The sequence below is a fragment of the Salvelinus namaycush genome, chromosome 16 (assembly GCF_016432855.1).
Source record: "Salvelinus namaycush isolate Seneca chromosome 16, SaNama_1.0, whole genome shotgun sequence".
Taxonomy (NCBI): Eukaryota; Metazoa; Chordata; class Actinopteri; order Salmoniformes; family Salmonidae; genus Salvelinus; species Salvelinus namaycush.
Window position 1 is genome coordinate 29880308 of NC_052322.1, and position 27997 is coordinate 29908304.

Below are 27997 nucleotides of genomic sequence, written 5' to 3' on the forward strand. Positions count from 1 at the left end.
ACTTGTTTATAATAACTGAAAATATGTTTTGGTCTACATTGATTCAAAATGGCATATTTGTAGCTAGGTCGGGGAGGAGAAGTGGGAGGTTCAAGGTCTTCTGTGGTAGAATGGGCTTGTGTTGCTCTTATGGTGAAGCTCCCCAGTCCTACTGTACCTCACCTCTGCCCATGTAAGGTTTAGACAATAAATAAGTGACATCGAGTCATGTTTCTGTTTCTTCATCACTCGTCTCTTGGCTTGGTCCCTCTTCCTCCTGGCTCATTCCCGTCAACTGTGGGCCATGGGAAACATGACTGGATCTCAGGAAGTGGGTTGACAGGGAATGCTGGAACGCCGGTGCCCTTCAGTGCTAACATCCATGCAACTTGGAGAGCACTTTGCCAGAGAAAAAGTTTCCTTTTTTTTTTTTAAAGTTAGTCTTTTTTGTAGAGTGTGTGTGTGTTGTTTCATAGTTGAGTTATTTCTTCATGTTTTAGTTTTTTCCCGTTGTGTTTATTTCACTTTACAAGAAGCAGACTGCGCCCACATCCACACCAAACTCCTGGTCCGCTCCTCCAATGTCCATGGGAGCAATGTCCACGATGGGCAGACGGGAGGTCTTCTGTGTTTTGTACTCGAAGACAGTCTTTCCCCACTGGCCTGTGTGTTTCTGTGGGACGACAACAGAGACGTGTTGAAGCACAGTAACCCACTATATATTCCCATAGACTACAATAACGGATTAAAAACATTTTTTTTTTTTACTGTGACTGCACTGTGCCTTCCCCCATGGTCCTACTTAACTATGTCCATCCTTTCCCTGACCTAACTTGACAGTGCCTATCCCTCTCACCTTGCAGCCATCCTCCACAACGCTGTAGGTGAAGCGGCTGTTTCCCTCAGCTCTGATCTCCACGTCGTTGGAGCCCTGGAGCAGCAGACCCTTCTTCAGGTTGCCGGTGGATGCGTCCATGTAGGCCACGCTGTTCTTGCAATGGTAAGTGAGGTTCTGAGATGCTTCTGTGGACAGCAGCCTCAGGAAGGTCAGCTGGATACTGGCAGCGTTGGTACCATCCTCAGCGTAGCTGAACTATACAGGGAGAGGGAGGGTTAAGTGTGACATGGTAAGGACGAGTGCAGTCGCAAACATGGAGGTCATATGGAGGTCATAGGTTTATGGATGGTAGGATTTTGTGATGTCTATCAATTATCTGCGAGGCTGAAATATAGGTTTAATTCAGAAAAGGAAACACTGAGGAAGGGTTTGACTGATGATCAGGATAACCCTTGAAATGAAGGTCTACTAAAGGAGTAGCTATGTTTCACTCAAAGGTGCCAGTGACATTATTATTCATAGAAAAAAGAGACTCACGTGGAATCCTCCATTCATGGTCTCTCCGAACCAGACGTGTTTGCGGTCCTTGCTCTTGCTTGTCCACCAGTTCTTTTGAGGCACGTTGGCTATGCTGGGGTACACACAGGTCTCGCCAGTCTCCATGTTGCAGAAGACCTTGATGGCATCAGCTGTGCTACCAATGTTAGGATCCACCCAGTAGTCACCTGAAGAACGAGAGGAGCAGAGGAAAAATTGTTCAAACCCTAGCACTGTTTGGACTGATCATGTTATACACGTGTTCTTTCCTTTCTACACGGTATATTTTTGGGGAATCTTCCTTGATGAATAAAAAACAAAATTCCATAAATCCATTTCTCTCTTTTCTTTCCATTCCCTCTATCTTCTCCCTCTCCTCTGCCCGTTCCCCCACTCACCGCTTTTCCACTCTGGGTGGCACAGTTTGAGGTCTCTGCAGGTGCGGGCAGGGTTCTTCTGGCTACCATCAGGGCTGCGCAGGTTCTCGATCTGGTTGTTGAGGGACTTGAGTGTGGAGTCCACCTCCACGTCGTGCTGCCTCAGGGAGCTGGACGCCTCATCAGCTCTCATGTACCTCAGGGGATCCGGAGACTTCTCAGGCTGAGACAGGCCAGCAAAGGCAGACATGTCGATGCCAGGGCCGGGAGGACCAGGAGGACCAGGGGGTCCGGGGTTACCAGGTGGACCCTGAAGGAGGAGAGGAGATAAAATATGAAGACTTTGACTTTTGCTGCCACATGTACAGTATATATAGTATATTCAGGTAAGTCTAAGGTTGACAAGCGTTACTCACAGCAGGGCCAGTTTCTCCAGAACGACCACGAGGTCCAGGGGGTCCGAGGGGTCCAGGCTGACCGTTAGATCCATCCTTACCAGCGGGGCCGACTGGGCCAGGGGGTCCCTGAGGAGATGGATAGGGTGGGTCAGTCATGGCTCATACATATGGATGCTAGCATAGTATGAATACATGTAAGTCTCCCTTTAGTGTTTGGTTTCACATTGTTTTAAACTTTTACCTGATATAATGTTTTTGTCCAATTGTTGTTGATTATGTGTGAGAGTACTCTCTCTTTAATTCAAGAACAACCTGCTTATCGGACATTACAAATTTAGCATTTATCTCACTTTGGGTAAAAATGGTTCATGTTGTAGTGGCCAGCCCTTTCCTCCTCTTTATCATGTAATTCGTTTGAATGGATTATTTTAAAAGTAGTAACCTCTCCCATCTGTCTTCCATTCTTCATTCCATAGCATGTTGTAATCACAAAAGCATTAGCCTTCCTTGTTATCATAGAATAGGCTAATTAAAAAACACAGTGGCTATTTCCGTCCTCCACTTTATCATGGTGTTGGAGGATTATAACTAGATTATAATTGGTGTTGGTGGATTATGACTAGCCTATGCCCCTCATTATCATAGCATGGGATAACTACTGTATAGGAGTAGTCTCTATTTGTCTCATCAGAGTCTGGAGGGATTAGAGAAGTGTTCTGTCCTTTTCTCCACCTCTTCTTCTCTTTCGTCTGGACTCACCTTAGCACCACTAGGTCCGGCAGGTCCAGCAGCTCCCTGGTCTCCAGCGGAGCCCTGTTAAGATAATGACGACAGGAAGTCAGGGAACAGAACTTATTCCACATTGAAAGTCCGGCATTCTAGTTCTATGCAGATAGAGAGGTATAATAACTGGTGCAGTGTAGCCAGAGGATTTGGGTGACTTACTGGAGGTCCGGGAAGACCCTGCAGACCGGTGAAGCCACGGTGTCCCTTCTGTCCCCTCTCTCCTGTCTCGCCAGCCTCTCCCTTGTCTCCACGGGGTCCTTGGGGTCCCTGATGTAGAGAGGCAGAGAGTGTCAATCAACGCAGTGTGCCAATGCAGGTACAGCTACAGTAGGTATAGTTTATTAGAGAATGGTATGTGTGTTTCACAACATTCACACTCACAGCCATTCCTCTAGCGCCAGCTGGTCCAGCGGGTCCGGCAGGTCCTTGAGCACCCTAAAAACAAGAGTGAGGTTCTTAGACAGGCTAACAACAAGTACTATCAATTACAAAACACCAACATTTCTCTCATTCATATTGTGTGTAGTTTTGTAGGGGTACTCACTCCCTCTCCTCTGTCTCCCTGCTTGCCCAGAGGGCCAACAGGGCCGGGGGCACCGGGAGCGCCAGGGGCACCAGGTGCACCTGCAGGACCAGTGTTACCACGCTCACCCTACAGGTGGAGAGAAGATCATTGGATATAAGGACATTTCAAGAACATTTGATATCTTATCCATCAATTGGACTGATTGGTTTGATTGGTGTATAATGCAGGTAAGTAAGCATTTCAGCAAACCAAAATTGGTTCTGTGAAAGTTCCTGAAAGATTTGTTAGGATGCGGAAAATAGTCTCATAACACAAAAACGGTCCAGTTGTGCTGATGATTATACGATGTTTGTATAAAACATTTTCCTGATGTTGCAAGAACGTTCCCAGAACACATTTCATTCTTCACTGGCACATTGTGTTGTTACATTACCTGGAAATCTAATGAGAACGTTTGGAGAATGTTCTGTGGTGGTTGTTACAGATGTTATGCACAACATTTTTGTGAATGTTAGAATATTTCATTTAAAACATAAAAAATCAAAAACATTTTGTTATCAAAAACATTATTTGAACGTTTTTGTGATTATCATCCTAATGTTAGATAAACCCTGACTAGAACTTAATGGGAATCTTAGCTAATGTTCTGGGAATGTTCGCACTTTGCTGGATTTCACTCCAAGGTCTACTACACAGTGTTTTATTTGTCTCATGCACCGAATACAGCAGTTGTAGTCTATACCTGTTGTATTCGGTGCATGTGACAAATAACATTTTATAGAATAAAATACAATTTGATTTGGAGTGTCTCACCTTGACTCCGGTGGATCCATCTCTACCAGGGGGCCCATCAGATCCAGCGTTGCCCTGTGAGGTAGAGACAGAGATTTAATCAATACATGAAATGTATTGGCTTCCAGTCGTGAAGTAGCTGCCAAAGCAACATGTTTGGGATCCATGGGTTAATGGTGCTGTAGAAATACAGATGGCTGTGGTTGCTGTTGGCGTTTGCGATTGACTATGGTTGTGTTTTTTTGTTTTCTGTTGTGTCATTGTTTGTTTTGGTTGTTATTGTTACTGTTGCGGTCATTATTTACATTTTTGTTTTGTGGTAATTGTATGTGTATGTGGAGGGAGGGGTGTTCTTGTTTTGGAAAGTTGCTGTTGTTGTTCTGGTGATTATTGATGTATTTTTATGTTGTTGTTGTTTATGTTGCTGTTGTCGTTCCCATGATTCTTGCAGTAGCTCAACCCAGAGGTGTAATTATATTGGCCAGCTGGTGGGCCTATAGTGTAGCTATGGCCTTTATCCCAGTAATTGCTGCGTGCAGCTACAGTGGCCTATATTTGTTGTTGTTGTGGTTTATATTGTTGTTGTGGCTTGTGTTGTCGTGGTTTAGTTCTGACCTCTCTTCCGGGCTCGCCAGAAGGTCCAGACAGTCCAGGAGGCCCCACAGGCCCAGGGGGTCCACGATCACCACCAGCACCAGGAGCTCCCTGCTTACCGGGCTCTCCCTGGGACACACAGAACATCAGCGAATAAGTGTCAGACGTCATCACTATAACCACAAGGACGTAACATTTGACTAGTCAATGGGTTAATGGACTTAACTATTGATTTGCATGCAAAGTAGGACTTCAGCAACTGGCTAAAAGCCCCTATGTGGGAAAAAGCAGCAAAACCCCAATAGAAAGTCTGTTGTAGGATGTAGTATGATGGAAATGAAAGTTCTGAATACATCCCCGTTACAGCCAATTAGTCACTGAGTGATTGACTTCTTTGTGACAGTTTTAAGGAGAAAGAAGTCTGGATGTAGATCTGTCATATTGAACGTATGTGGATATCAGGACTCCATGATATAACAGTCGATCACTCCAGGCATCGTAGATATGATATTCTGGTAAACATGTTGCTTAGTTACCACTCAATGGTGCAGGACTAGTGGGAGTTATATGAACCTGGATTTAAAAAGAGCTTAACATACAACTGGACCAGTAAGAGCAATGGTTCCATAACAATGACCTGGCTTTCAAGTTCATAGCCTACTGCAAGTGTGGTAGTACTATCAGGGCTGAGATACTCACAGAAGGACCAGGAAGGCCAGGGAAGCCCCTCTCTCCACGCTGCCCAGGCAGACCAACAATACCACGTGACCCAGCCAGACCCTGGGGACCTGAAGGACCATCAGGACCCTAGAGATAGAGAAGACGATAGGTCAGTTTAATACATTGACTTCACAACTCCAGCTCTAGCTCATTGACTTCACAACTCCAGTTCTAGCTCATTGACTTCACAACTCCAGCTCTAGCTCATTGACTTCACAACTCCAGTTCTAGCTCATTGACTTCACAACTCTAGCTCATTGACTTCACAACTCCAGCTCATTGACTTCACAACTCCAGCTCTAGCTCATTGACTTCACAACTCCAGCTCATTGACTTCACAACTCCAGCTCGAGCTCATTGACTTCACAACTCCAGCTCTAGCTCATTGACTTCACAACTCCAGTTCTAGCTCATTGACTTCACAACTCCAGCTCTAGCTCATTGACTTCACAACTCCAGTTCTAGCTCATTGACTTCACAACTCCAGCTCTAGCTCATTGACTTCACAACTCTAGCTCTAGCTCATTGACTTCACAACTCCAGCTCATTGACTTCACAACTCCAGCTCTAGCTCATTGACTTCACAACTCCAGTTCTAGCTCATTGACTTCACAACTCTAGCTCATTAACTTCACAACTCCAGCTCATTGACTTCACAACTCCAGCTCTAGCTCATTGACTTCACAACTCCAGCTCATTGACTTCACAACTCCAGCTCTAGATCATTGACTTCACAACTCCAGCTCTAGCTCATTGACTTCACAACTCCAGTTCTAGCTCATTGATTTCACAACTCCAGTTCTAGCTCATTGACTTCACAACTCCAGTTCTAGCTCATTGACTTCACAACTCCAGCTCTAGCTCATTGACTTCACAACTCTAGCTCATTGACTTCACAACTCCAGTTCTAGCTCATTGACTTCACATCTCCAGCTCTAGCTCATTGACTTCACAACTCCAGTTCTAGCTCATTGACTTCACAACTCTAGCTCATTGACTTCACAACTCTAGTTCTAGCTCATTGACTTCACAACTCCAGCTCTAGCTCATTGACTTCACAACTCCAGTTCTAGCTCATTGACTTCACAGCTCTAGCTCATTGACTTCACAACTCCAGTTCTAACTCATTGACTTCACAACTCTAGCTCATTGACTTCACAACTCTAGTTCTAGCTCATTGACTTCACAACTCCAGTTCTAGCTCATTGACTTCACAACTCTAGCTCATTGACTTCACAACTCCAGTTCTAGCTCATTGACTTCACAACTCCAGCTCTAGCTCATTGACTTCACAACTCTAGCTCATTGACTTCACAACTCCAGTTCTAGCTCATTGGCTTCACAACTCCAGCTCTAGCTCATTGACTTCACAACTCCAGCTCTAGCTCATTGACTTCACAACTCCAGCTCTAGCACATTGAAATTAAGTGATAGACAATCAAGGTGGCTGAGTTGGTGTTACTAAGCCTACAAGGGGTAAAAGGCTGGGTGGCGTTTCCTCCATGAGATATCATATAAGAGTGGAGAGGGAAGACTCACAGGGAGACCATCCTCTCCAGCATCTCCCTTCTCGCCAGGGGCTCCAGCAGCTCCACGCAGCCCAGCGTCTCCCTGTCTTCCTGGGGTTCCAGAGTCACCACGAACTCCCTTAGGACCATCTTTACCAGCAGAACCAGCGGGGCCAGCAGCACCAGGGTTACCCTGAGAGAGGGAAACAGAGATGCAACATATTTCAATCACACAGATATACACAGGTAATCTGAATGAAAAGGTGACTTTCTATTGTCTATGGATACTTGTGATGATGTGATACTCACGTTAGGCCCGGGAGAACCAACTCTTCCAGCAGCACCAGGGAAACCAGTAGCACCCTACCAACATGAGAGAGGGACAACGCAATATTTCAGTAAAAGCAATTACAGAACATAGCATTTTATATTGTCACTTACTATTGGGTAATAATCTCTTATCATTGAAACTGTTGACTTACAGAAGCCCCCTGGGCACCACGAGCTCCTTTAGGTCCAGAAACACCAGTGGGACCCTGGTATAAAAAGCAACCAGAAACACAATTAGACAAAGAAACAAGAACAAAGAAACAAGAAGTGCATCATATGTGTTCTCAAATACTCTCCATTTCTTATAGATTATAGAATGGTAATGTCTTGGGCAATAAGACATCTGTCTCTGGGACATACAGCTATTTTATATCTCAAAGTTCATTTTGAGGGGTACCTACCACAGGTCCAGGGGCCCCAGAGGGTCCTTGAGGTCCATGGGCACCACCATCTCCCTTCTGTCCAGCCTCGCCTAACTCTCCCTTGGCTCCAGGCTGACCATCTGCACCCTGGAGGATGGAAGATGCAGGTCAATAAAGATCCAACATTTTATATGGATTAGATTATTGTTTACATTGAAACTGATGTGCTTAATGTGGTTCTACTCACAGGTGGCCCAGCGAAGCCAGCAGGCCCGGGAGGACCACCCTCACCACGGTCACCCTACAGGAAGAGAGAAGGGCTCAAAACAGGTGCCACAGAGGAAGACATTCTAACTGTACATGTATGTGTCCCTGTCCATCAAGTTGCAGGTGCAGTGATTTAATGTGAAGGAGGCTACAATATACTCAAGAAGTTAACCATTTTGGGATGAAATTAATTCTGAGGGATTCAAGATGGTGTACTTGGAAATTATTTTACCATTCATAACTGTATATGCTGGGAAACTTGGATAGTGAGTGGTCTTTGAATCAATATGAACAGTATCTTCAGATCAAAATGTCTGGTGACTAAATATTCTGATCTGTAGAGCTCTACATTGTTAGAGCTCTACATTGTTTCATGGCAGGGTGTGGTTCTCTAGTTTCTTTCTGTACTGTAGTGAAGGTAGTTTGCACTTTGTACATTTCAAACCTGGGCATGTTGACAACATGATTGATTTAATACAAATCTAAAAACTGACAATATGAAACTGGAGGCAGAGAGATACAACTTACAGGAGCACCACGGGCACCAGCAGCACCAGTTGGGCCAGAAGGTCCACCCTCACCCTGAGAGGGAAGGAGAGAGGAATGACAAACCCATACTGTACACATACAGTACATTTTTACATTACAATCATCTGTCAAAAAAATATTAGACCATACACCTAATAACAGGTGAATTTTGTCATTATTATGGTAATTCTCACCTTTATGCCGTTGGGACCAGCTGGGCCAGGAGGACCAATGGGACCAGTCAAACCCTGAGGGGGAGGAGATAAGAAAGATGGAGAGGAGAGAGATGGAGTTATTATCGACCTCACTTGGGGTCATTGGATCATTGTATTTTAATATGCTGACAGAGTTGGCACAGGAGAGTGTGGCTATGTTCCCTGTTTCTGCTGAGTACTCACTCTAGAACCATCTTTTCCAGAAGCTCCCTCAGGTCCTTTCTCTCCATTGTCACCCTGTAAGACACAGAAAACCATGGCATCTTAGTATGTATCTAGCAGACATCATGATATAACCTTGCAATCCACCGTCTAGTTTTCTACGACTATGATTAGAGTATATTCTTTAGGGTTGTTACTCACTCTGTCACCCTTGGCGCCGGAGATTCCACCAGCTCCCCTCTCTCCTGGCATACCCTGCAGACCTGGGGGTCCCTGAGCTCCAGCACCACCAGCTGGGCCAATGGCTCCCTGTCAGAGAGGAGGAACATGGATTTAGAAGTTGGCTGATCACACTTTCTGATGTTTCTTTCTTCAGTAGTGGCTTTGTGATTGCCAGACTATAGGGACTCAGAAGTTCTCCAAGTGCCCAATAAAAGCAGAAACTCTTATTGAAGATGAGGTTGGCTGAAGGGAGTGGCTCTTAACCTTCGGTCCATCACTTCCGGGAGTTCCAGGAAGTCCACGAGGTCCCTGCAGACCCTGAGTTCCAGCACCGCCTCTCTCACCAGGGAAACCACGCTCGCCCTATAAGGGAACAGAGATACAGGAAGTGAGAGGCAGAAACAGGGAGGACTACAGACGTAAAGGTTTGACAAGTAGATGGCGGTGGCTATGTAGATGATTATGGCAGTAAGAGAGAAAAACATCTATATCAGACTTATTGTGGAAATGAAAACTCACTCTGGGTCCAGTAGCACCAGCAGCACCAGCCTCTCCAGGAACACCCTACAGAGAGAGGAGAGAGACATTGTAGCTGCATATTTTTACAGTAGATAAATAATACCTTTTAGAATACAGCATGTGCTTGTGTTTGCTAGTATAACTTGATCAGGATAAAGTGCTGAGGTGTGTGATAACAAATGTGACGTGAGTAACATGGTTAGATGTTCCTAATGTGTTCAATCAATCAGGGACCTGGACAGGCCTGGTGTGTTGCTGTGGCAGTGTGGACACTCACCGCATCACCAGGCTTGCCTCCCTCTCCTGGGGGGCCGGCAGGTCCGGGCAGACCCTGCACAACAACACAAGACAGTCAGTGACTTCCTATGACATCATAAAAAATGGACATCAAGTTATTCCGAATGGAATCATTTATGTTCTAGCCGATCCAGAAAAGTAAGGTGAACTCACCTGGAAGCCTGAAGGTCCAGCAGCTCCTTGCTCTCCTCTCTCTCCAGCAGGTCCCTAGGATGGAAGCACCTCAGATGATCAAAAAAGGTGATCAAGTGATTGACACAGCATTAGCACCCTGTGGAGCTGTGTGTACGTTTGGGAATGCCATTGCATTCTCATGCTCAAAGAGAGATGCTAGCTATTACAGATACTATGGCTACACTTATGTTATGGGTGCACCAAATAAATGTATTATATTACTATGGGGTGCAGTTGTCATGTCTAATATAGATGTCTCCTTAAGAACTGTCTAAAATACTTTATATTGCTTTGTTGTATTTTACAATATGTCTGTCAGAGGTTGAGCACTTACAGGAGGGCCGAGAGGTCCAGCAGCGCCAGTCTCACCATCTTTACCAGCCAGACCCTGTTCAGAGAGAGAAAATGTATCAGTTCTTCATGAACCACCACAGCAAAGGAAAGGATCGGTGTCAGATCCTCCACTGTTTTATTTCTTGAAACTTTGTGGGGGTTAAACACCAAAATTGCACAGATGTTAACTCAACTTCGCTAAGACCAAGGGATACAGGAAGGTCATCTCTAAAAGGTTCATCTACTTACTATCAGACCTTGCCGACCCACAAGACCCTTCTCTCCTGCCTTGCCAGGCTCACCCTGTTGAAAGAAAAATACACTGGTCAGTCACAGAGAAGAAGCATGGACATCAAGTGCAAGGGGAATTAAAGGGGGCGTTTACATAGTTATTTGCCTGTACTGTCAGATACTGTCTGTATCTGGTGCTGGAGGCAAATCTACAGGCAATTTCTTCCCTCTGGGTATCAAAACATTATTAGAAACCCCTGTAACACTTACATTGGCTCCCTTTGGTCCGGGGAATCCCATCACACCAGGCTGGCCACGGGCTCCCTGAGGACCAGGTGGGCCGGGGCGACCGTCCTCACCAGCAGCACCCTACAGTACCACACACAGAGAAGAGAGGAGCAAGTCAACATCACTCGAGATCTCGTTTGTTTTGTATTTTACCCCCTTTTTCTCCCAAATTTCGATTTTGTCTCATCGCTGCAACTCCCCAACGGGCTCAGGAAGCGAAGGTCGAGTGATGCATCCTCCGAAACATGACCCTCCTAACCGCGCTTAACACCGCCTGCTTAACCCGGAAGCCAGCAGCACCAATCTGTCGGAGGAAACCGTTCACCTGACGACCGAGGTCAGCCTGCAGGCACCCGGCCCGCCACAAGGAGTTGCTAGAGCGCAATGAGCCAAGTAAAGCCCCCCCGGCCAAACCCTCCCCTAACCCGGTCGATTCTGGGACAATGGGACTCCCGATCACAGACGGTTGTGATACAGCCCGGGATCGAATCCGGGTCTGTAGTGACGCCTCTACCACTGCGATGCAGTGCCTTAGACCGCTGCGCCACTCGGGTGGCCTCTCTAGTGAGATCTTGTACATCTTATACATCTCATGGGTTTAGAAAGGAAAACTCTGTATTACTGCACCAAATCTTAGTTAATTGTATGGCAAAATGTTTGAGTGGAATACAGTATGGGGTCTAGACGGGAAAAGAGGCATACTTACACCAGGACCAACTTTGCCTTGAGGACCAGCATCTCCAGGGCGACCAGTGAGACCCTGTGAGCATCACACACAATGAGAGAGTGTCAACCCAATACATGAAGGCTGACATGCTGAGCCACAGCTCTTGTTCTGGCTGGTTGTGATGATGGCAGTGGTGGGGACCTGGGGTACTACTACTCACTCTGGCTCCAGGAAGACCAGGCTCTCCTGTGCGGCCGGGGTCACCAGTGCCTCCCTTAGGCCCACCCACACCGGGAACACCACGGTCACCAGGGGCTCCCTGTGGAGGAAGAGTGGAGAGAAAGAGAGGTATTAGTGTTTTATGCATTTATCACTCAAGCTTAAATGACATTGTTTATAAACTGTGATTAATACAATAGCCAATCATAGCTGCTACAACAGGATACCAGCAGTACAATATAACAGGTTTGGTTGTTTTGAAACTACTCAGCCGTCTACAACAACATCTTACAGTTAGGGACTCATTAAGTAGAATTTTTTATTATTGTGATTTTGCAACTACTTCTGTCCATTCCTGGATATCAGGTGAGATGGGGCATTGGGAACTTTAAAAGTGTCAAGACCCACCTTAGAACCAGCAAGACCATCCTGACCTGGGAAACCACGGTTACCGGGAGCTCCCTAGAAACAAGGACAGAGAGAAGAGAGAAGATTTCATTGATGAGGAATAGGATATGGGAAGAACTGATATGACCCAATGACTCAGAAGAAAGAAATCTGTGGTGAGATCTGTGATGGTTCAAATCCTTACTCTCTCGCCAGGAGGTCCAAGTGGTCCAGCAGCACCGGGCTCTCCTCTTGCTCCTCTCTTGCCCTCCTCGCCAGCGGGGCCAGGGGCACCTTGGGGACCTATAGGGCCCTACAGGGGGTGACCAAGAAGATAGCAGATTCATTTCAAACATACTTCCAGGTCCATCTCAGTAGAATGAAAAAGTGCAGATTTGATATGAATGATATATGTTCCACCAAAACAGAACTCACAAGCTCTCCCTTGGGACCAGCCTCTCCTTTGAAGCCAGGAATACCGGGGTCTCCCTACAACATAAACAGGTGCAAAGTCAAAAACATCTGAAATAGGAGCAATGTTGTCCACAGCACATTATCTGTCATGACCCCACCTCCCTATACACCCTCCAAGACTAACCAATGTAAACCAACCTACAGCACCACCAACATATAATTGGCGTGTCCAGGTTTTGGGGTGAATATAGGGGACTTACAGACTGTCCCTTGGGTCCAAGAGGTCCTGTTGCTCCCTGAGGTCCGGGGGGGCCACGGGGCCCGGGGAAACCAGGTGCACCAGCAATTCCAGAAGCGCCCTACAGAAAGAGAGAGATAAAGTAATTGAATATTACTGACTGAGCAGTAGACTGATAATGAACTAAGAGCAGTGTTTATTTCATGCTGAGTATATAAAGAGTGTAGAGGGTACATTCTAAACCCATATAGTGTAAGAATATGCTTACAGCAGATCCTTTAGCTCCAGGGATACCATCAGTACCAGGGTTGCCCTAAAGGAACAGAGGAGCAGAGACAGGGTGAAGAGATGAAAATAATGCATCAGTTAATTGATGAGAGATGATCAGTGTGAGATAATGCACTTCAGACTCTATCACAGATTGCCTGGATGTTACGTACAGAGGCACCAGCGGGTCCAGGAGATCCGGGTGTACCAGCCTCCCCACGGGGTCCCTGTGCGCCCTCAGTTCCACGTGCACCAGTGGGGCCAGCTTCTCCCTGTAGGATGGAGGAGATTCAGAGGACCATTAGGACTGCTGTTGCTTCTCTGTGCAACTCTTATTCAAACTGTACTCAGTGATGAAGTCAAATGGTATGGTGATTGGAGCTCATTGTCTCCCAGAGATGTGATCGACAGATCTACAGTGACTGTTCAATGTGTCCTTGAGGTAGAGTGACTCTGAGAATCTCATCTCATTGCAGCTTATCATTATTGATCATCTTATTAGAGCTGTTCACTAGTGTTGAAGTGAAATTAAGTGTCTCACCTGATGATTGGGAATTCATCAGACACACCGTTTCTCACATCAATAGGCTTCCATTGGGTTCAATCAGGTTATGACTGACATGATGCATGATAGAAACATAATGGCAATTAGTACAAACCTTGGCTCCTGGGGATCCAGGGAAACCGGGTGCTCCAGCAGGCCCAACAGGGCCCTGTAGGGATCAGAGGTCAGTTAATAAACGTACTAATTCCTGATTTTGCTATTATTGCACAAAAATACAACATTGACTGGAAGAAACAGTCAAGCAATTCTAAATCTATTCAAAAGTATTTGAAAATGTGTACAATTGTGATTGTGTTGTAATACATGAAGTGCATAATTGATTTCTGCATTGCATTGATGGTATCTTGTACAGCAGTGGTTCCCAACCTTTTTCGGCTACTGTACCACCAACTAAATGTTGCTTTGCCCGGAGTACCCCTGAAGTATGAGTCTTCTCAAGTACCCCCTGTGGATAGGTCAACTACCCCCAGGGGCCCTAGTCCCCCTGGTTTGAAACCACTTTTGTACAATAATAATGAAAGCTATATGTCTTTGAGACAGTGAGGAAGCAACACGAAGAGTGCAATACGTACGGGAGGACCAGCAGGGCCAGGCAAGCCATCATTACCTCGGGCACCCTGAGGAGAGAGCAGACATGGGAGACATTATGATGGTACAGTACTCTGGGTGTTTATCGATGGACACATTTACACCATTGAGCAGGTTTACCTAAACATAATTGTAATTGTGACTAATTGATTTGCTACACAGCACATATTGAGTAGGTCTTCATCAGGTGTCCACATTAACCAAAGAGAAAGTCCTAAACACTGGGGTGGGATTGTCTGGTAGGCTAGTGTACAGAATATCACTGGGTCTGGTTAGGATTGTCTGGTAGGCTAGTGTACAGAATATCACTGGGTCTGGTTAGGATTGTCTGGTAGGCTAGTGTACAGAATATCACTGGGTCTGGTTAGGATTGTCTGGTAGGCTAGTGTACAGAATATCACTGGGTCTGGTTAGGATTGTCTGGTAGGCTAGTGTACAGAATATCACTGGGTCTGGTTAGGATTGTCTGGTAGGCTAGTGTACAGAATATCACTGGGTCTGGTTAGGATTGTCTGGTAGGTTAGTGTACAGAATATCACTGGGTCTGGTTAGGATTGTCTGGTAGGCTAGTGTACAGAATATCACTGGGTCTGGTTAGGATTGTCTGGTAGGCTAGTGTACAGAATATCACTGGGTCTGATTGGGATTGTCTGGTAGGCTATTGTACAGAATATCACTGGGTCTGATTGGGATTGGGGACATGAATCCTCAAAAATATTAGGCATATCATTCAGGGCTTTGGATCATTTGGTGTGTAATTACTTGAATTGTTGAGTTCATGTATTATTCAAGAGTGCATTTATATCAGAGAGCGTTAAAGGCACATGTCTGTGTTAACTCACAGCAGTTCCAGAAGGTCCGGGACGGCCTCTCTCGCCAGGCAGACCACGTGGTCCCTACAGGAGACAGAGACACAAGATGAACACTTAGCTTGGTCACGTTAAGCAAAACAGTAGGTGATAAGAGCTTTTAACTCATATTATTCAGGTAATGCACAGGTGTACTGCTCTCTTACCATTGGTCCAGGCGCGCCGTTCTCTCCGGGAGCACCACCCTCACCCTATAGAGACGACACAGTCAGTCTGTCAGCCAATCAGACTGCTAATCAGACAGTCAGTCAGATAGTCAGACACAGGAATAGAAATGGAAAGATTTGATGAGTTGAAGATCTAGTTGGCAGTCTTACTTTGGCTCCAGCAGCACCGCCTTCTCCCTTAGCTCCATCCAGACCAGGGTGACCCTACACACAGACAGGCAGACAGACAGACATAGAGAGACACTTAATCTACATCCGTCTCATTAGACTGATCAATTAACACTAATTAGCTCATCTATTGTCTTGCTAATCATGTTGAACGTGTAACATCATAATATCCTTTCTGATGGAGTTGTGATTATAAATTAAGCATGATGAAACACCCACCCTGTGTCCTTTGATTCCAGGAAGACCAGGAGTTCCGGGGAATCCACGAGCTCCCTGAAATAAAGAGATAAATTAGATAATAAAGGATTCTGTGTGGGATTCATCTGTTAAAGTAACTTATATCTTAAGATATTGAATGTTTAATTGAATTTAATTGATCAGGAAATATTAAGATGTATCAAAGGCAATTGATGATAAAAAACTAGAGAGCGATGATCCATGGCAATGTGCTCTAATGTTTTGGACACGGTTTTGTATACTTTTTGGGACTATCCTCTATGTCTCTCCGTTTACCTGAGGTCCTGCAGGTCCACGCTCACCAGCCTTTCCAGGTTTGCCAGCCTCACCCTAGAAATAAAGAGAGGGAGTAATGATTGATTATGATTATAGGTATGATTATCAGGAGTGTATCAACTGAATAATAAATGTCCAAGAGAATTTTTCACATTTTATATTTCAAGCAGATGAATTCAGCTCAGGAAGAGATGGCCCCCTGGTGGACATATTTGTGTACATGATGGGGGGGTGGGGGGAGGTAAATATGAGACTGCAGATTGTGGACATAGAGCTGAAGATTATTTGCACTATAGATATTCAATGGGGGACAATGGTAGGCAAGTGTGGTGCTTTGTGGACTGCTTCGTGATACTGTGTCAAAGAGAATTATGCTTGTGGTTTTAAACAGTGGGGGAAAAACAAGGTCCACTCTTCATGATGGAACAAGGGGCACTGGAGTATGGCCTGGTCCCAGATCTGTTTGTCCTTTTGCCTACTCCATTCTCATTGTCAAGTATGACAATATCATAAGAAGTTGGCAAGAGAGCAGAAACAGACTGTCACTCAGGCTACTGGAGTAGAAACAGACTGTCACTCAGGCTACTGGAGCAGAAACAGACTGTCACTCAGGCTACTGGAGTAGAAACAGACTGTCACTTAGGCTACTGGAGTATGGCAAGTCAATAGGTGAATGATAGTTTGGGCAGGTGGTAAGAACTTTGTTAATGCGCTCTATGTACATAACACAATTTAAGTAACGCAGCATATTTAGAGCTCTACATGTGATAGTGAAGCCTTTTGCCAATAACATGGTGTGTGCTTGTGCTCTACTTGAGCATGGCTTTGACAACAGAACTCAGACCTGAGCCATGGGTCTGGTTTTGTTGATGAAGATGACAATACTTACATCACTTCCTGGTTTGCCAGAAGGTCCGGGTGGTCCGTGTGGTCCCAGTGGGCCCTGTTATAAGGAGAGAGAGGTGGTTGTTATTGTTTAGGATGGAGGTTGTAGGCTTAATTGTTGTGACTAAGAACAAACTAGTATAAGAAGCTACCTTCCCACAGTTAACTAAAATGAAACAACGCCATTCCACATTTACATCATAACTTCAGTGCCTTCAACCTTGTCTTCGAAGTCTCATTGCCAACTCTAATGAAATTGTTATGTAGCAGGCAGTTATGTTAAAAAGGAAACCCTGTCTATTTTTATCTGACATTCACAGCATGTAGAGGATGGTGGCATTTTCCTGTTGCTAGTGGTTTCATTTTAATGAAGGGTAATGATGTTGGTGATTTTCACTTGAACTCTGTGGGGGGATGGAGGTCCATGTGATCCTCACATAGGCAGACATTCCATCCACTTCTACAGGTCAGGGATTATAGGTCAAACTGTGTTGCATAAGGTCTTTTTATAGAAACAAAATGCATAAAACAACTATCAGTGCTGAGGATGAGAATGTATTAATTATATTGCCCATCTGAGTGGGTTTATTAGACACTTTCACTATAAACCCTAATTTCTCTGTTTTATGTGGTAAGTATGCAATCATATAGCGAACAATGGAAAACTACTCCCTAGATAGCTAATACTAGAATGCGCCGGTGTTGCTGCCAAGGTCTACGTTGTTATCGTGACACCGAGATTTGCGGTGCACCCTGGGATAGTTTTGGATACTCACAGCTGGGCCTGGCTCTCCAGTCTCTCCGGGGTTACCTTGGAAACCTTGTGGGCCCTGGAATTGATTAGAAGGAACATTTAGTCAAAGACATCCTGATAGTCTGCATATTACTATTGGCTTAGGGTGTCCACAATACGGATCCATACCGCATATTAGGATACAGATAAGCCATAAAAGAGTGTCTTAACCATCCAATACCGAAGGCTAAAGGGTCAAGTACTATTCTACAGCACTGAGTCGTATGTACATAGACATCTAACACAATGTCAGTAGCTGTTAGCTATTAAATTACAGTAGCAATTACACAACATTCTCCTTCTGTTGTGGTCATTAGTAAGGCTTAGAGAGGTGTCCAGCCCGCAGTAATGAAGGTGTGTATACTTACAGGGGCTCCAGAAGGGCCAGGTGGACCACGGGGACCCATAGGGCCCTACAGAGGAAGAGGAAATGCATAATATTTATAACAATTTATAGCTCAAAAACTGTTGGGATATTTGATAATTAGTCATGTCTTAAGACAAAACCCTTTGAATTGTCAGGCAAGCCATTGTATCCAAATAACATGGTCTATGTGTCTTATGATGTTGCACAATTAGTTAGTTCTCAGCCTGTAGTTGTATGGTGGTATGAGAACAAAGAAGGAAAATAAATACAGTACATGTTAATGGGGTTGGCGGATAGCATACAGTGGTTCATTTTCACCACAAGGTGGCAGTCTAGCTTCAAGTCTGTAATACAGCATGCTACTACCACCCTACATTCACCATATACCTACCTATCTATTTAGCTTAAAACTATGATTTTATGTGTTTCATTAATTCATTTTGAAGTATTTTTAACCCCTCTGGATTCTGTTAAGTTCATGTACAGTAACATCTCCTGTCCCCTTACCATAGGTCCTTGCATCACTCCCATCTGTGCACCTCCAGCTTTCTCGTCGAATCCACCAGCCATCTGAGCAGCAAAGTTCTGCAGAAAGGTAAGGGGACATTGTAACTGAATTGACAGCATCTACAGTAGATTCATTGCCCCCTGGTGTCTACCAAAGCTTTCACAGGCTGTATTTCTGCCTCACCACTGCTCTGGCGCAACAAAAAATATGGGGGCACATTTACTTAGTAGTTGTCAGGAGGGATAATAATGGTGAGATTGCTAAGCTACTGTATCACAGTCAATGTGTCATCCATCTTTCTTTCTCAATCCTTATTCTACTAACACATAGAACAGCACATAGGCTTATAGCTTAGTCTCTTACACACACACACACACACACACACACACACACACACACACACACACACACACACACACACACACACACACACACACACACACACACACACACACACACACACACACACACACACACACACACACACTTCTGACAATTAGAGTATTCCCGATGCTCTACTGCTACAGTCTGTCAACAGGGTGTGCAGAGTGCTTCTCTGCACCACACAGACAAAGACACAGAGTTTTGTGGCGGTGACGTCCTCCCCCACTGATCTACTGTCCTGTCCTTTGTCTCATGTCACTTACCCCGCCAAGGCCTGGAGGTCCGTTAGGTCCGGGTGGGCCAGGGGTTCCGGGGTTCCCGGGGGTGCCAGGCTCGCCATCTCTGCCTCTGGGGCCAACATTTCCCTAGGGAAAATGAGAGAGGGACAAACGCATTCAACAACGGGTTCAATACCTAAACATGTTCAGTATTATGACTGAATGTTATTCTGTTCGGAATCAATCAACAAATCAGTCAATCAATCAACCAGTCAATCAACTGTAATGCATCAATTAACCTTTCAATTTGCTGCATTACTAGCCTGGCCAATGGTGAATAATTGCAGAGAACATATTGAGGTGATTTAGGGATGCATGCCACTATGTTGTTTGAATATTATTGTAATTTGTTAGTCATTATAAAGGATAATCTTCTCCATATTGGGGAGGTTTTCCAAAATAATGCAGCATATATATCTTACTATCGTGGAGCTAAATTCAAAGTCTCATACATAATAAACTATGCAGTGATCTCTCACAGCAACTACAGATGTTGAATGGTTAGCCTTGATTTCAGTCCACACCACAGACGGATTCCTAAAAGTTACAGGGATTCTGTGTCTTACCTTATCACCCTTAGCTCCGGCTGATCCACGAGGTCCCTGCTCGCCTGAGGGGCCCTGCGCAAACAAACATATTAGGATGACCAATAGTACTTCATCAAGGATATTGTGCTGGGGCAAGATGCACATTACAACTCATGAAAGATATTCTGCAAGGCAAAATACAACACAAATAATATTTCATAGAATATATTCAAACAATCGTCATTATAATTCATAAAACAAATGAGCAAATACATATATGAGAGTATGTTTACCATAGGGCCTGCTGGTCCATTTGCTCCTACAACCTGGACAATGGAACATAAAGGATAGCTTGCTCAGATATCAACACTTGTTGGGATAAAAGTAGTCTTGTGAAAGGCTTGATGTCTTTGATACAGTGTTGGGTTGCACTGATTTGAATAGCTAAGATGCTGGGAAAGAACATTCCAGTACACTGTGGCCATGGACAAACAGCACAAAATAGAGGAAGTCTGTTGACAGACAAGTTAGTTTAGCTGAAAACATCTTCTGCTTGTCAGGGTTCGTTTTCTAAGAATCCTTGCATACCAGGGAATAAAAACGTTACTAAATGGATGTATGGTGATTGGTTTGGATCCATTATTTCCGAGGAATGTAGGCTTCCTTCCATGTTGTCATTCAATGCCCTAAAAAAGACAGCAGGTTCTAAGCATTGCAGCTAATCACTTATCAACTGGAGGCTTTGGCTTTCTTGGAATCATATTATTCCCAAAAAGAAAAAGAACAATGTGCAAATTGGTCATCCGTAACACTCAATGGAATGTTGCCTGTCCATCCACAGTTCATCCAAGATGCTGAGGAGAGTCAACCCAGATACTGACTTGGATAGCTTTACTGCATGTATGTGAGTTTTAAGTGAGGCTATTGTAACATAGTCACATAATCTTGAAAAGCTTTATATGCAGTTGTTCGCGAATGCTTGGCAATGGCATGCATGGGTACTTAAAAAGAACCTTCAGTGCCTTCACTTAGATTTGATGGACAAAATAACCTTCTGATGTCTTTCTGAGTAAGCATGAGCTATAGTGCAGCCCATAAGCTATCGTAAGCATGAACGATACTGAGAAGAAATCAGAGCGAGATAATACAAATCAAAAGATCCCCTGCGTCAAGAATAGCGGCTAAATAATTTGACTAAACTGTAAAGCTGAGGGTGCATACTTACATCTGCAATCTCGCCGGGTTCCCCCTTCTGGCCCTAATAAAGTACATTAACAAGAAAGTCAGTGGTCATAATTTAAACGTATCTGTATTAAGACATATTCACATCATGAAAGTCTAAGTGTTGTTTAGTCTGAGTGTGTGGATGCAGTGTTTAGATGATCACGTAATATGATACAGTGTGAAATATGATACATTGTCTAAAATAACACATTGCTGATCCAACAACAGAAAATATCCTTCAATTGTGATTTGTCCAGAACAGCTTTCAGTATAGCTATCATATCATCGTTGCCCATGGTCTCACCTTAGCACCAATCGCCACGTCTGATGTTGTAGATGGGTGGGATGAGGAAGAGAGAGAAAACAACATTAAAAAGGGTGACCCTGAGACTGCCGGATTGCTGTGTGTAGGGGCCAAACCTCCAGGGGTTGAAAACCCCAGATTAAAAGCCACACCTGTGGAAACCAATAGAAACCAAAGACAGTACTCCAAACCCTAGACTCTGAGAACCATCCAGAGTGTGTTGGAGGGTAAGCTGTAGTTCCATGTTGAGGGAGATGGTGCAGAAGCAAGCAAAGCCAGGGGATGGGACAGATGTTTGGATCAAATCCTCAGTGTGTAGTGGATACCAAAACTATTTGTCTCTATAGCGTATTTTGGAGCCTACAACTGAGAACATTGACACATCCTATGGAGTTCAAAGCATAAATGGCCTTAGGGAGGAAAGCATCCTGTTATGAAATGGCACACTACATGGTTATTACGATAGATTGATGATAAATATCCTCAAGTACTTACAATTTAGTTTTTAAAGACAATTCTAAATCTTTCAAAATGCATGAACATGATTGTTTCAGAAAAGAAAGACATAACACATAGACAATGACTGAAATGTGAAAGCAGCTTTGGTTCAGTTGCGTTGTTTGATGAGCAAATATGTTCACTTTCAACGTAGAATAGTCATATCTTAGAATCTTGATAGGATAATATTGAGTATTATAATATTTTACTATCTTTGCATCTCTTCTCTTTGCTAATGTTATATATTGTGTGTTGAGCCTGGGAGTAGGTTGGGTCAAGTCTGGTAAAGTGAAGTACAGTAATGACTCTCCCATGTGTGTCACTGGAAATTGGATCATATCCATACATGACAGGAGTAATATGTGACAGGTGTTTAAAAAGATGATGCTATAGAAAATGTGTCTTCAAAAAAAGGGCAAAGCAGTCAAAATGTTATGTATACACACTAGTGATGGAAGAAATTAAACTTCAGAACCCCAAAGTTGGTGGGACTATCATGTGTTGTCAATCATTGTCTTACTTCACCCAATAGGATCGCTTTGATGTGGTGGGAACGGAGCTTCCATTGGACAAAATGAGACAGTGATTGGCAGCTCAGGATAACACAGCCTCCCATAGGTTCTGAGGCTTCTTAGCCACCCGCCACTAAAATGAACGCAAACTTAGAAGTGTCTCATTTTCATTATTGACCCTTGTTGTTTCTGGTGGAAACCAGATTCCACGACTAAGGGATTAAACTCCTCATAAAGTGAACATCCATAGAGAGAGTGAACATCCAGAGGATGTTGCAGGTTTAGTCTCCAACCCAAAACAAGCAGGGAAAAAGGTAACACTTTTGAATAGGGAACATCACAGCTAGCTACTTGTAAATACCTAGCCACAAAATCTGTCCTGACTCATGTCTGCACACCAAAGTCATGTACAGTACAATAAGCTACTGGGGACCTGTTAACCCCAGTTAACATCTTAACTGCCATTTACTTCCCCATTCAAAAGTGTTGGTATGTTAAGAGCGCAGTAATTTATTTATGAATGTGTGAATAAATAAATGACAACCAGTGGGGGCGCTGGCGTCCGCAGGGCAGATGGGGCAGCACTCTCCAGGTTGGATGATAGGGTTGGCACACTCTTTTATCTCCTTGCAGATGATCTCATCACACAACACTGACCCGCTGTCACACACACAGATACGACCCGGCTCCGGCTTCCACACATCCTTATCATTATAACGATGGTCATCCTGGATGCAGGAGTCTGGCTCCTCTGTGGCCAACACCAGGGGGTGGTACAGAGGGCATGGGGCAGAGATGGGATGGAGGGTGGTGGTGGGGTGGCAAAGAGGGCACGACAGTGATCATAGTAGATAGGTGAGGGGAGGGAGCATGAGGGGTGGCATGGGTAAAAAAAATGGCAGGATAGGTTGGAGGGCAAGCAGGATGGGCATTGCGTGCAAGATGGTGGAGGAGAGGGGTGGGGGTCATAGAGAGACAGGGTGGAGGTGAGTGGTGGCAGTTGGGAGGGAGAGAGACACAAGTTATCAGCTTAGCATGAGGCCTCATTTACACCCCATGCACAGCACACAGCATCACAACACCACAGCATCACAACACCACAGCACACAGCACACAGCATCACAACACCACAGCACACAGCATCACAACACTCTCACTCACATGACTGCACACACAGCTTGGGAGAGTTATCCACCACATTAAAGACAGAAGCATATCAGCATAATTAATCAAAAACGTATGGCATCAATATGTCCATCATATCCAGGTATTAGGCCTAATAGACTCATCTCAAAACTCTTCAACATGGATTGGCAGCATGAGCAGACAGGATCTGTCAAGGCATTGGTCTGGGTGAGTGCTGATTCGGGACATTGATTTTACCTGGGGGCCTCAGTCTCACAAGCTCTAACCACCAGCCGGTGGTTTATTTTCATAAAACAGCACAGCTCAGGAAGCCTCACCCAGGTTTATTTATCCTGCACGCAAACTGCTAGATTTATTAATTTAGAAGGAAGCCAAAGCACCAGAAACATCCATTCAGATTACAGTAATCATATGCAGAAAGCAGCTTCAATGCAACCAACAAAGAGTACATTTAGCAGTGCCATTTAAAGGCAGTAGTAGGTATTTCTCCCAGTGGAGTGAGTATATTTAACCTGTAGGCCTGCTGCACTCTCTGGTGACCAATGGACCTGCATGAATGAGTCCCTCACATTGGGAGACTGTGCCCAATGACAAGCTGCTGCCCTGAGTAAACAGGGAATCCTTCATAAATTCTCCATCTGGATCGCATAGCTGTGTCAAGCACCAGTTCAGACACATTGGAGAATTAAGAATGGGGAGCTTTCATGCATAGGGTCTCAGGTTTGGCCTGCTAAATATAACGAAATATAACTATTTGTTTTTCTTGCATTAGTGTAAAAGTGGTTCTTATCACATACCTGCTACCAAACTATACTATATAACATGAGTAGTCCATTTAAGCTTTCCCCACATAAGGTGGGGTTGGTTGGTGACGTGTTGTTCCACAACTTTTCTTTGAGTTGTGGTGAGATATATATGGACACACAATCCCTAATTCATCACTAAAGGCTTAAACTACCACTACACTGAGCATGTGGCCGCTACATTCTCTTATTCGGGGTACTAAATGGTTGAACGATTATAGCCTATGTAGCACAGGTCCATGAATATGTTGATTATAAAGCAGCACATTATATATTACACATTGTATGATGTAGTATAGCCCATCTCTCTAGCGACATACAGAGAGTATCCTGTTCCAAAGTTTGTTCATAAAACACCTACTCCTCTCTCACTAAGTGACCAACTGCCATTCACTTCCTGCTACCCTTTGAGCCTGCTCGTCTGGGGTCAAGTTGTGTCTGACCCTGTCTCTTTAAATGATGAACTATTTAATCTACAGTATTTCAGCCACCACCCAGAAACTCAAGCAATTTCAATTGCTCAATTCTAACAAATAGTCACCTTAAACAATATAACTATTCATTTGAAATCAGAACTGATAATGTTGTTTTCTCAGGAGGGTAAATGCCACTCTGAACAACAGTAAAAGTTCTCTAAATTGCCTAAAAAGCTACAGAACTGCCAAAGCATCTCAAGAGAGCCACTGTGTCTGTCTGATGTAAATAGATTAGTGCTGTTAAATACTGGCACTAGAGAGTGCTTGTGCAGCGACGGGATCCACAGTGAATATCCAGTAGTGAAACAAACGCACACTTGTTCACCTGGTCCTCCATCCCACACAGATGTGCCTTGATAGCCTCACCTATGTTCCCCCCAAAAACTATTTCAATGCATAGGCCCTGTATATCTGCAAACACTTACAATGTAATTAACATGTTGTAATTAACTATGTCAATATCAAATAGGATATACTGTTCAATTCAATACCATTATTTAAATAGTAATTTCTTAATTTGACATCATGGACAATATAACAGTCCAGATAAATCACATTTAATCTCTGAATTGTATCTGCCAGAATTGTAATTCATAATTGTGCAATTCCTCCAACGAATGACCGATACTTTTCTGAGTATGTGCCCCTCCATCAATGCCAATGTTGATATATCTTGAATATCATATCATGTTCGCAGCAGTTTTACATTCAACACTCGGCCTATTCATTTTGGAAGCGAGAATTGAGCAGAAACGGCACACTTTAAACACCAAGGTAGTGCCACAGACATACAGAAAGAAAAAGATTAGTTGATAAAATGCGATCATCAGAAGAATCCAAACGAAAATTCAACAGAAAGATGCAACTTACGGTCATCCTCTTCCTGACATCTGACAATGGATAGTAAAACAACTTGGGATGCTACAAGTAGCAGAACAGTCCGTGAATCCACAAAGCTGAACATGTCTAAATATTAGACATGCAGGACCTTGGGTGAGGAAAAAGATGTGACAGAGTAGACGCAGCTCTCTTTCAGTGGTGTGTAATGTGTGTTCCCAGAGACTACAAGGGAACCATGCAGTCAACCTTCCTAAATGGAAGTGGAATCCAACGCGGGGCCCCAGCCGGCACTTTACACCCACCGCGTCAGAGCAAGAACCGGGGTTTTATGTCCACTCTGCCTTCTACCAATCTTCGTATATTCCAAAATACAAGTCCGACCCCCGACCCCCAGTGGAGCTGAAACTCGACCCACATTTCCCTCCCCTCCACTCCTTCAGCGTCTATTCTCCAAAGGACCTCTCTTTCCCTTTCCTCTCGTGACATGTGGAGATGAGGTAGGCTACCTATAAATCACACTTTTTGGTTCTCTTTCAACCCCCCCATTACAATAGTGTCTGGCCATTCACCTGCCAGACTCATATAGATAGACAACTTCACAATATGGAGATTAGAATATTTGAGGTAGGCCTAGACCTATTAAGAAAGTCATCAACAACAGAATTATGATTTTACCATTTGCAGGTGGCGAGGTGCATTGAGACCTTCACTGAATAAGAGTAGGCCTACACTCATTCATTGGTTTCATTTTATTGGCATGTAAAATAGCCAACTCTCCTATGGGTGTATTAATACACATTTGTAACTCAATAACATAATATGTGATCTGAATAACTTACTATTGATGTGGTAATGGTAGTGCAGCTCTGATTATGTCACATACAGTTGCAATTTATCAAATCAAATCAAATTTATTTACATCAGCTGATATCTCAAAGTGCTGTACAGAAACCCAGCCTAAAACCCCAAACAGCAAGCAATGCAGGTGTAGAAGCACGGTGGCTAGGAAAAACTCCCTAGAAAGGCCAAAACCTAGGAAGAAACCTAGAGAGGAACCAGGCTATGAGGGGTGACCAGTCCTCTTCTGGCTGTGCCGGGTGGAGATTATAACAGAACATGGCCAAGATGTTCAAATGTTCATAAATGACCAGCATGGTCAAATAATAATAATCACAGTAGTTGTCGAGGGTGCAGCAAGTCAGCACCTCAGGAGTAAATGTCAGTTGGCTTTTCATAGCCGATCATTAAGAGTATCTCTACCGCTCCTGCGGTCTCTAGAGAGTTGAAAACAGCAGGTCTGGGACAGGTAGCACATCCAGTGAACCGGTCAGGGTTCCATAGCCGCAGGCAGAACAGTTTAAACTGGAGCAGCAGCACGGCCAGGTGGACTGGGGACAGCAAGGAGTCATCATGCCAGGTAGTCCTAAGGCATGGTCCTAGGGCTCAGGTCCTCCGAGAGAGAGAAAGAAAGAGAGAAAGAGAGAATTAGAGAGAGCATACTTAAATTCACACAGGACACCGGATAAGACAGGAGAAGTACTCCAGATATAACAGACTGACCCTAGCCCCCCGACACATAAACTACTGCAGCATAAATACTGGAGGCTGAGACAGGAGGGGTCAGGAGACACTGTGGCCCCATCCGATGATACTCCCGGACAGGGCCAAACAGGAAGGATATAACCCCACCCACTTTGCCAAAGCACAGCCCCCACACCACTAGAGGGATATCTTCAACCACCAACTTACCATCCTGAGACAAGGTCGAGTATAGCCCACAAAGATCTCCGCCACGGCACAACCCAAGGGGGGGGGGGTGCCAACCCAGACAGGAAGATCACATAGGCCTATGTCAACCCCCTAGGACCCATACAGGTGAGAAACAGGGGTTTACAGATCAGCTCCTGTACTGAAGTTAGCTGGTTAAATCCCACACATCTCTGAAATAGTGCTTGAAAGTCCATGGATTCTCCCAAGGAGAAGCTTCAAATCAGATCTCCTCACTTGGTTTGCCTAGCCGACTGTCAATCATGTCAATCACACCTGAAAGTGAATTAAACTGCTGAGCTGTCTGCTTATACAGGCCCTCACACTCAGCATTGGTTGAGCATGGCAAATGTTGTAGGCCTAAAATTTGAACAGAGAACTCTCTCTCTCTCTACTTCATTCTCTCAGAATTATTAGCAATTTTGTTCCACACCTTTTTTACTAAACATGGTGTTCATTCTCACTGGCCCTGAAACTAACCTAATCTGTAAAAAAAGAAAAGATATACAGTACCAGTCAAAAGTTTGGACACACCTACTCATTCAAGGGCTTTTTCCTTTATTTTTTGTTACATCTGCTCCTGCAACACCCTCTACTTCTCATCCTGTCTCTCCCTAACCGGCTGCCACTCCCCCAGTGC

The 27997-nt window shown here is 44.4% G+C and overlaps 1 protein-coding gene across 1 annotated transcript; it reads right to left on the reverse strand.

Annotated features, from left to right (window-relative positions):
• Nucleotides 1–505: 505 nt before the first annotated feature.
• On the reverse strand, nt 506–25714 carry LOC120060752 (collagen alpha-1(II) chain-like). The gene is made up of 54 exons (XM_039010163.1): nt 25621–25714; nt 22870–23076; nt 21316–21335; nt 21013–21045; nt 20081–20113; nt 19827–19880; nt 19246–19347; nt 18598–18675; nt 18092–18136; nt 17707–17760; nt 16935–16988; nt 16046–16099; nt 15752–15805; nt 15515–15568; nt 15344–15388; nt 15171–15224; nt 14313–14357; nt 13835–13888; nt 13349–13447; nt 13177–13221; nt 12931–13029; nt 12692–12745; nt 12462–12569; nt 12278–12331; nt 11871–11969; nt 11690–11743; nt 10966–11064; nt 10714–10767; nt 10466–10519; nt 10111–10164; nt 9938–9991; nt 9661–9705; nt 9406–9504; nt 9121–9228; nt 8941–8994; nt 8737–8790; nt 8543–8596; nt 7995–8048; nt 7787–7894; nt 7538–7591; nt 7365–7418; nt 7087–7248; nt 5527–5634; nt 4849–4956; nt 4255–4308; nt 3460–3567; nt 3297–3350; nt 3075–3182; nt 2889–2942; nt 2148–2255; nt 1753–2041; nt 1355–1542; nt 836–1072; nt 506–652 (listed from the first exon to the last, which is right to left on the reverse strand). Exons 1-54 carry the CDS (start codon nt 25712–25714, stop codon nt 506–508), a joined length of 4470 nt encoding a protein of 1489 aa, XP_038866091.1.
• Nucleotides 25715–27997: the final 2283 nt, after the last annotated feature.

What these genes read in the sequence shown, in the direction of transcription:
- LOC120060752 (XM_039010163.1), bottom strand. Translation starts at nt 25,714, where the DNA reads ATGTTCAGCTTTGTGGATTCACGGACTGTTCTGCTACTTGTAGCATCC. An exon ending in TTGGACCCAAGGGACAGTCT is followed by an intron (nt 12,746 to 12,930) that starts GTAAGTCCCCTA and finishes TTTATGTTGTAG; the next exon opens with GGAGACCCCGGTATTCCTGG. An exon ending in CTGGTGCTACTGGACCCAGA is followed by an intron (nt 9,505 to 9,660) that starts GTGAGTTTTCAT and finishes GTTCCCTTATAG; the next exon opens with GGCGAGCGTGGTTTCCCTGG.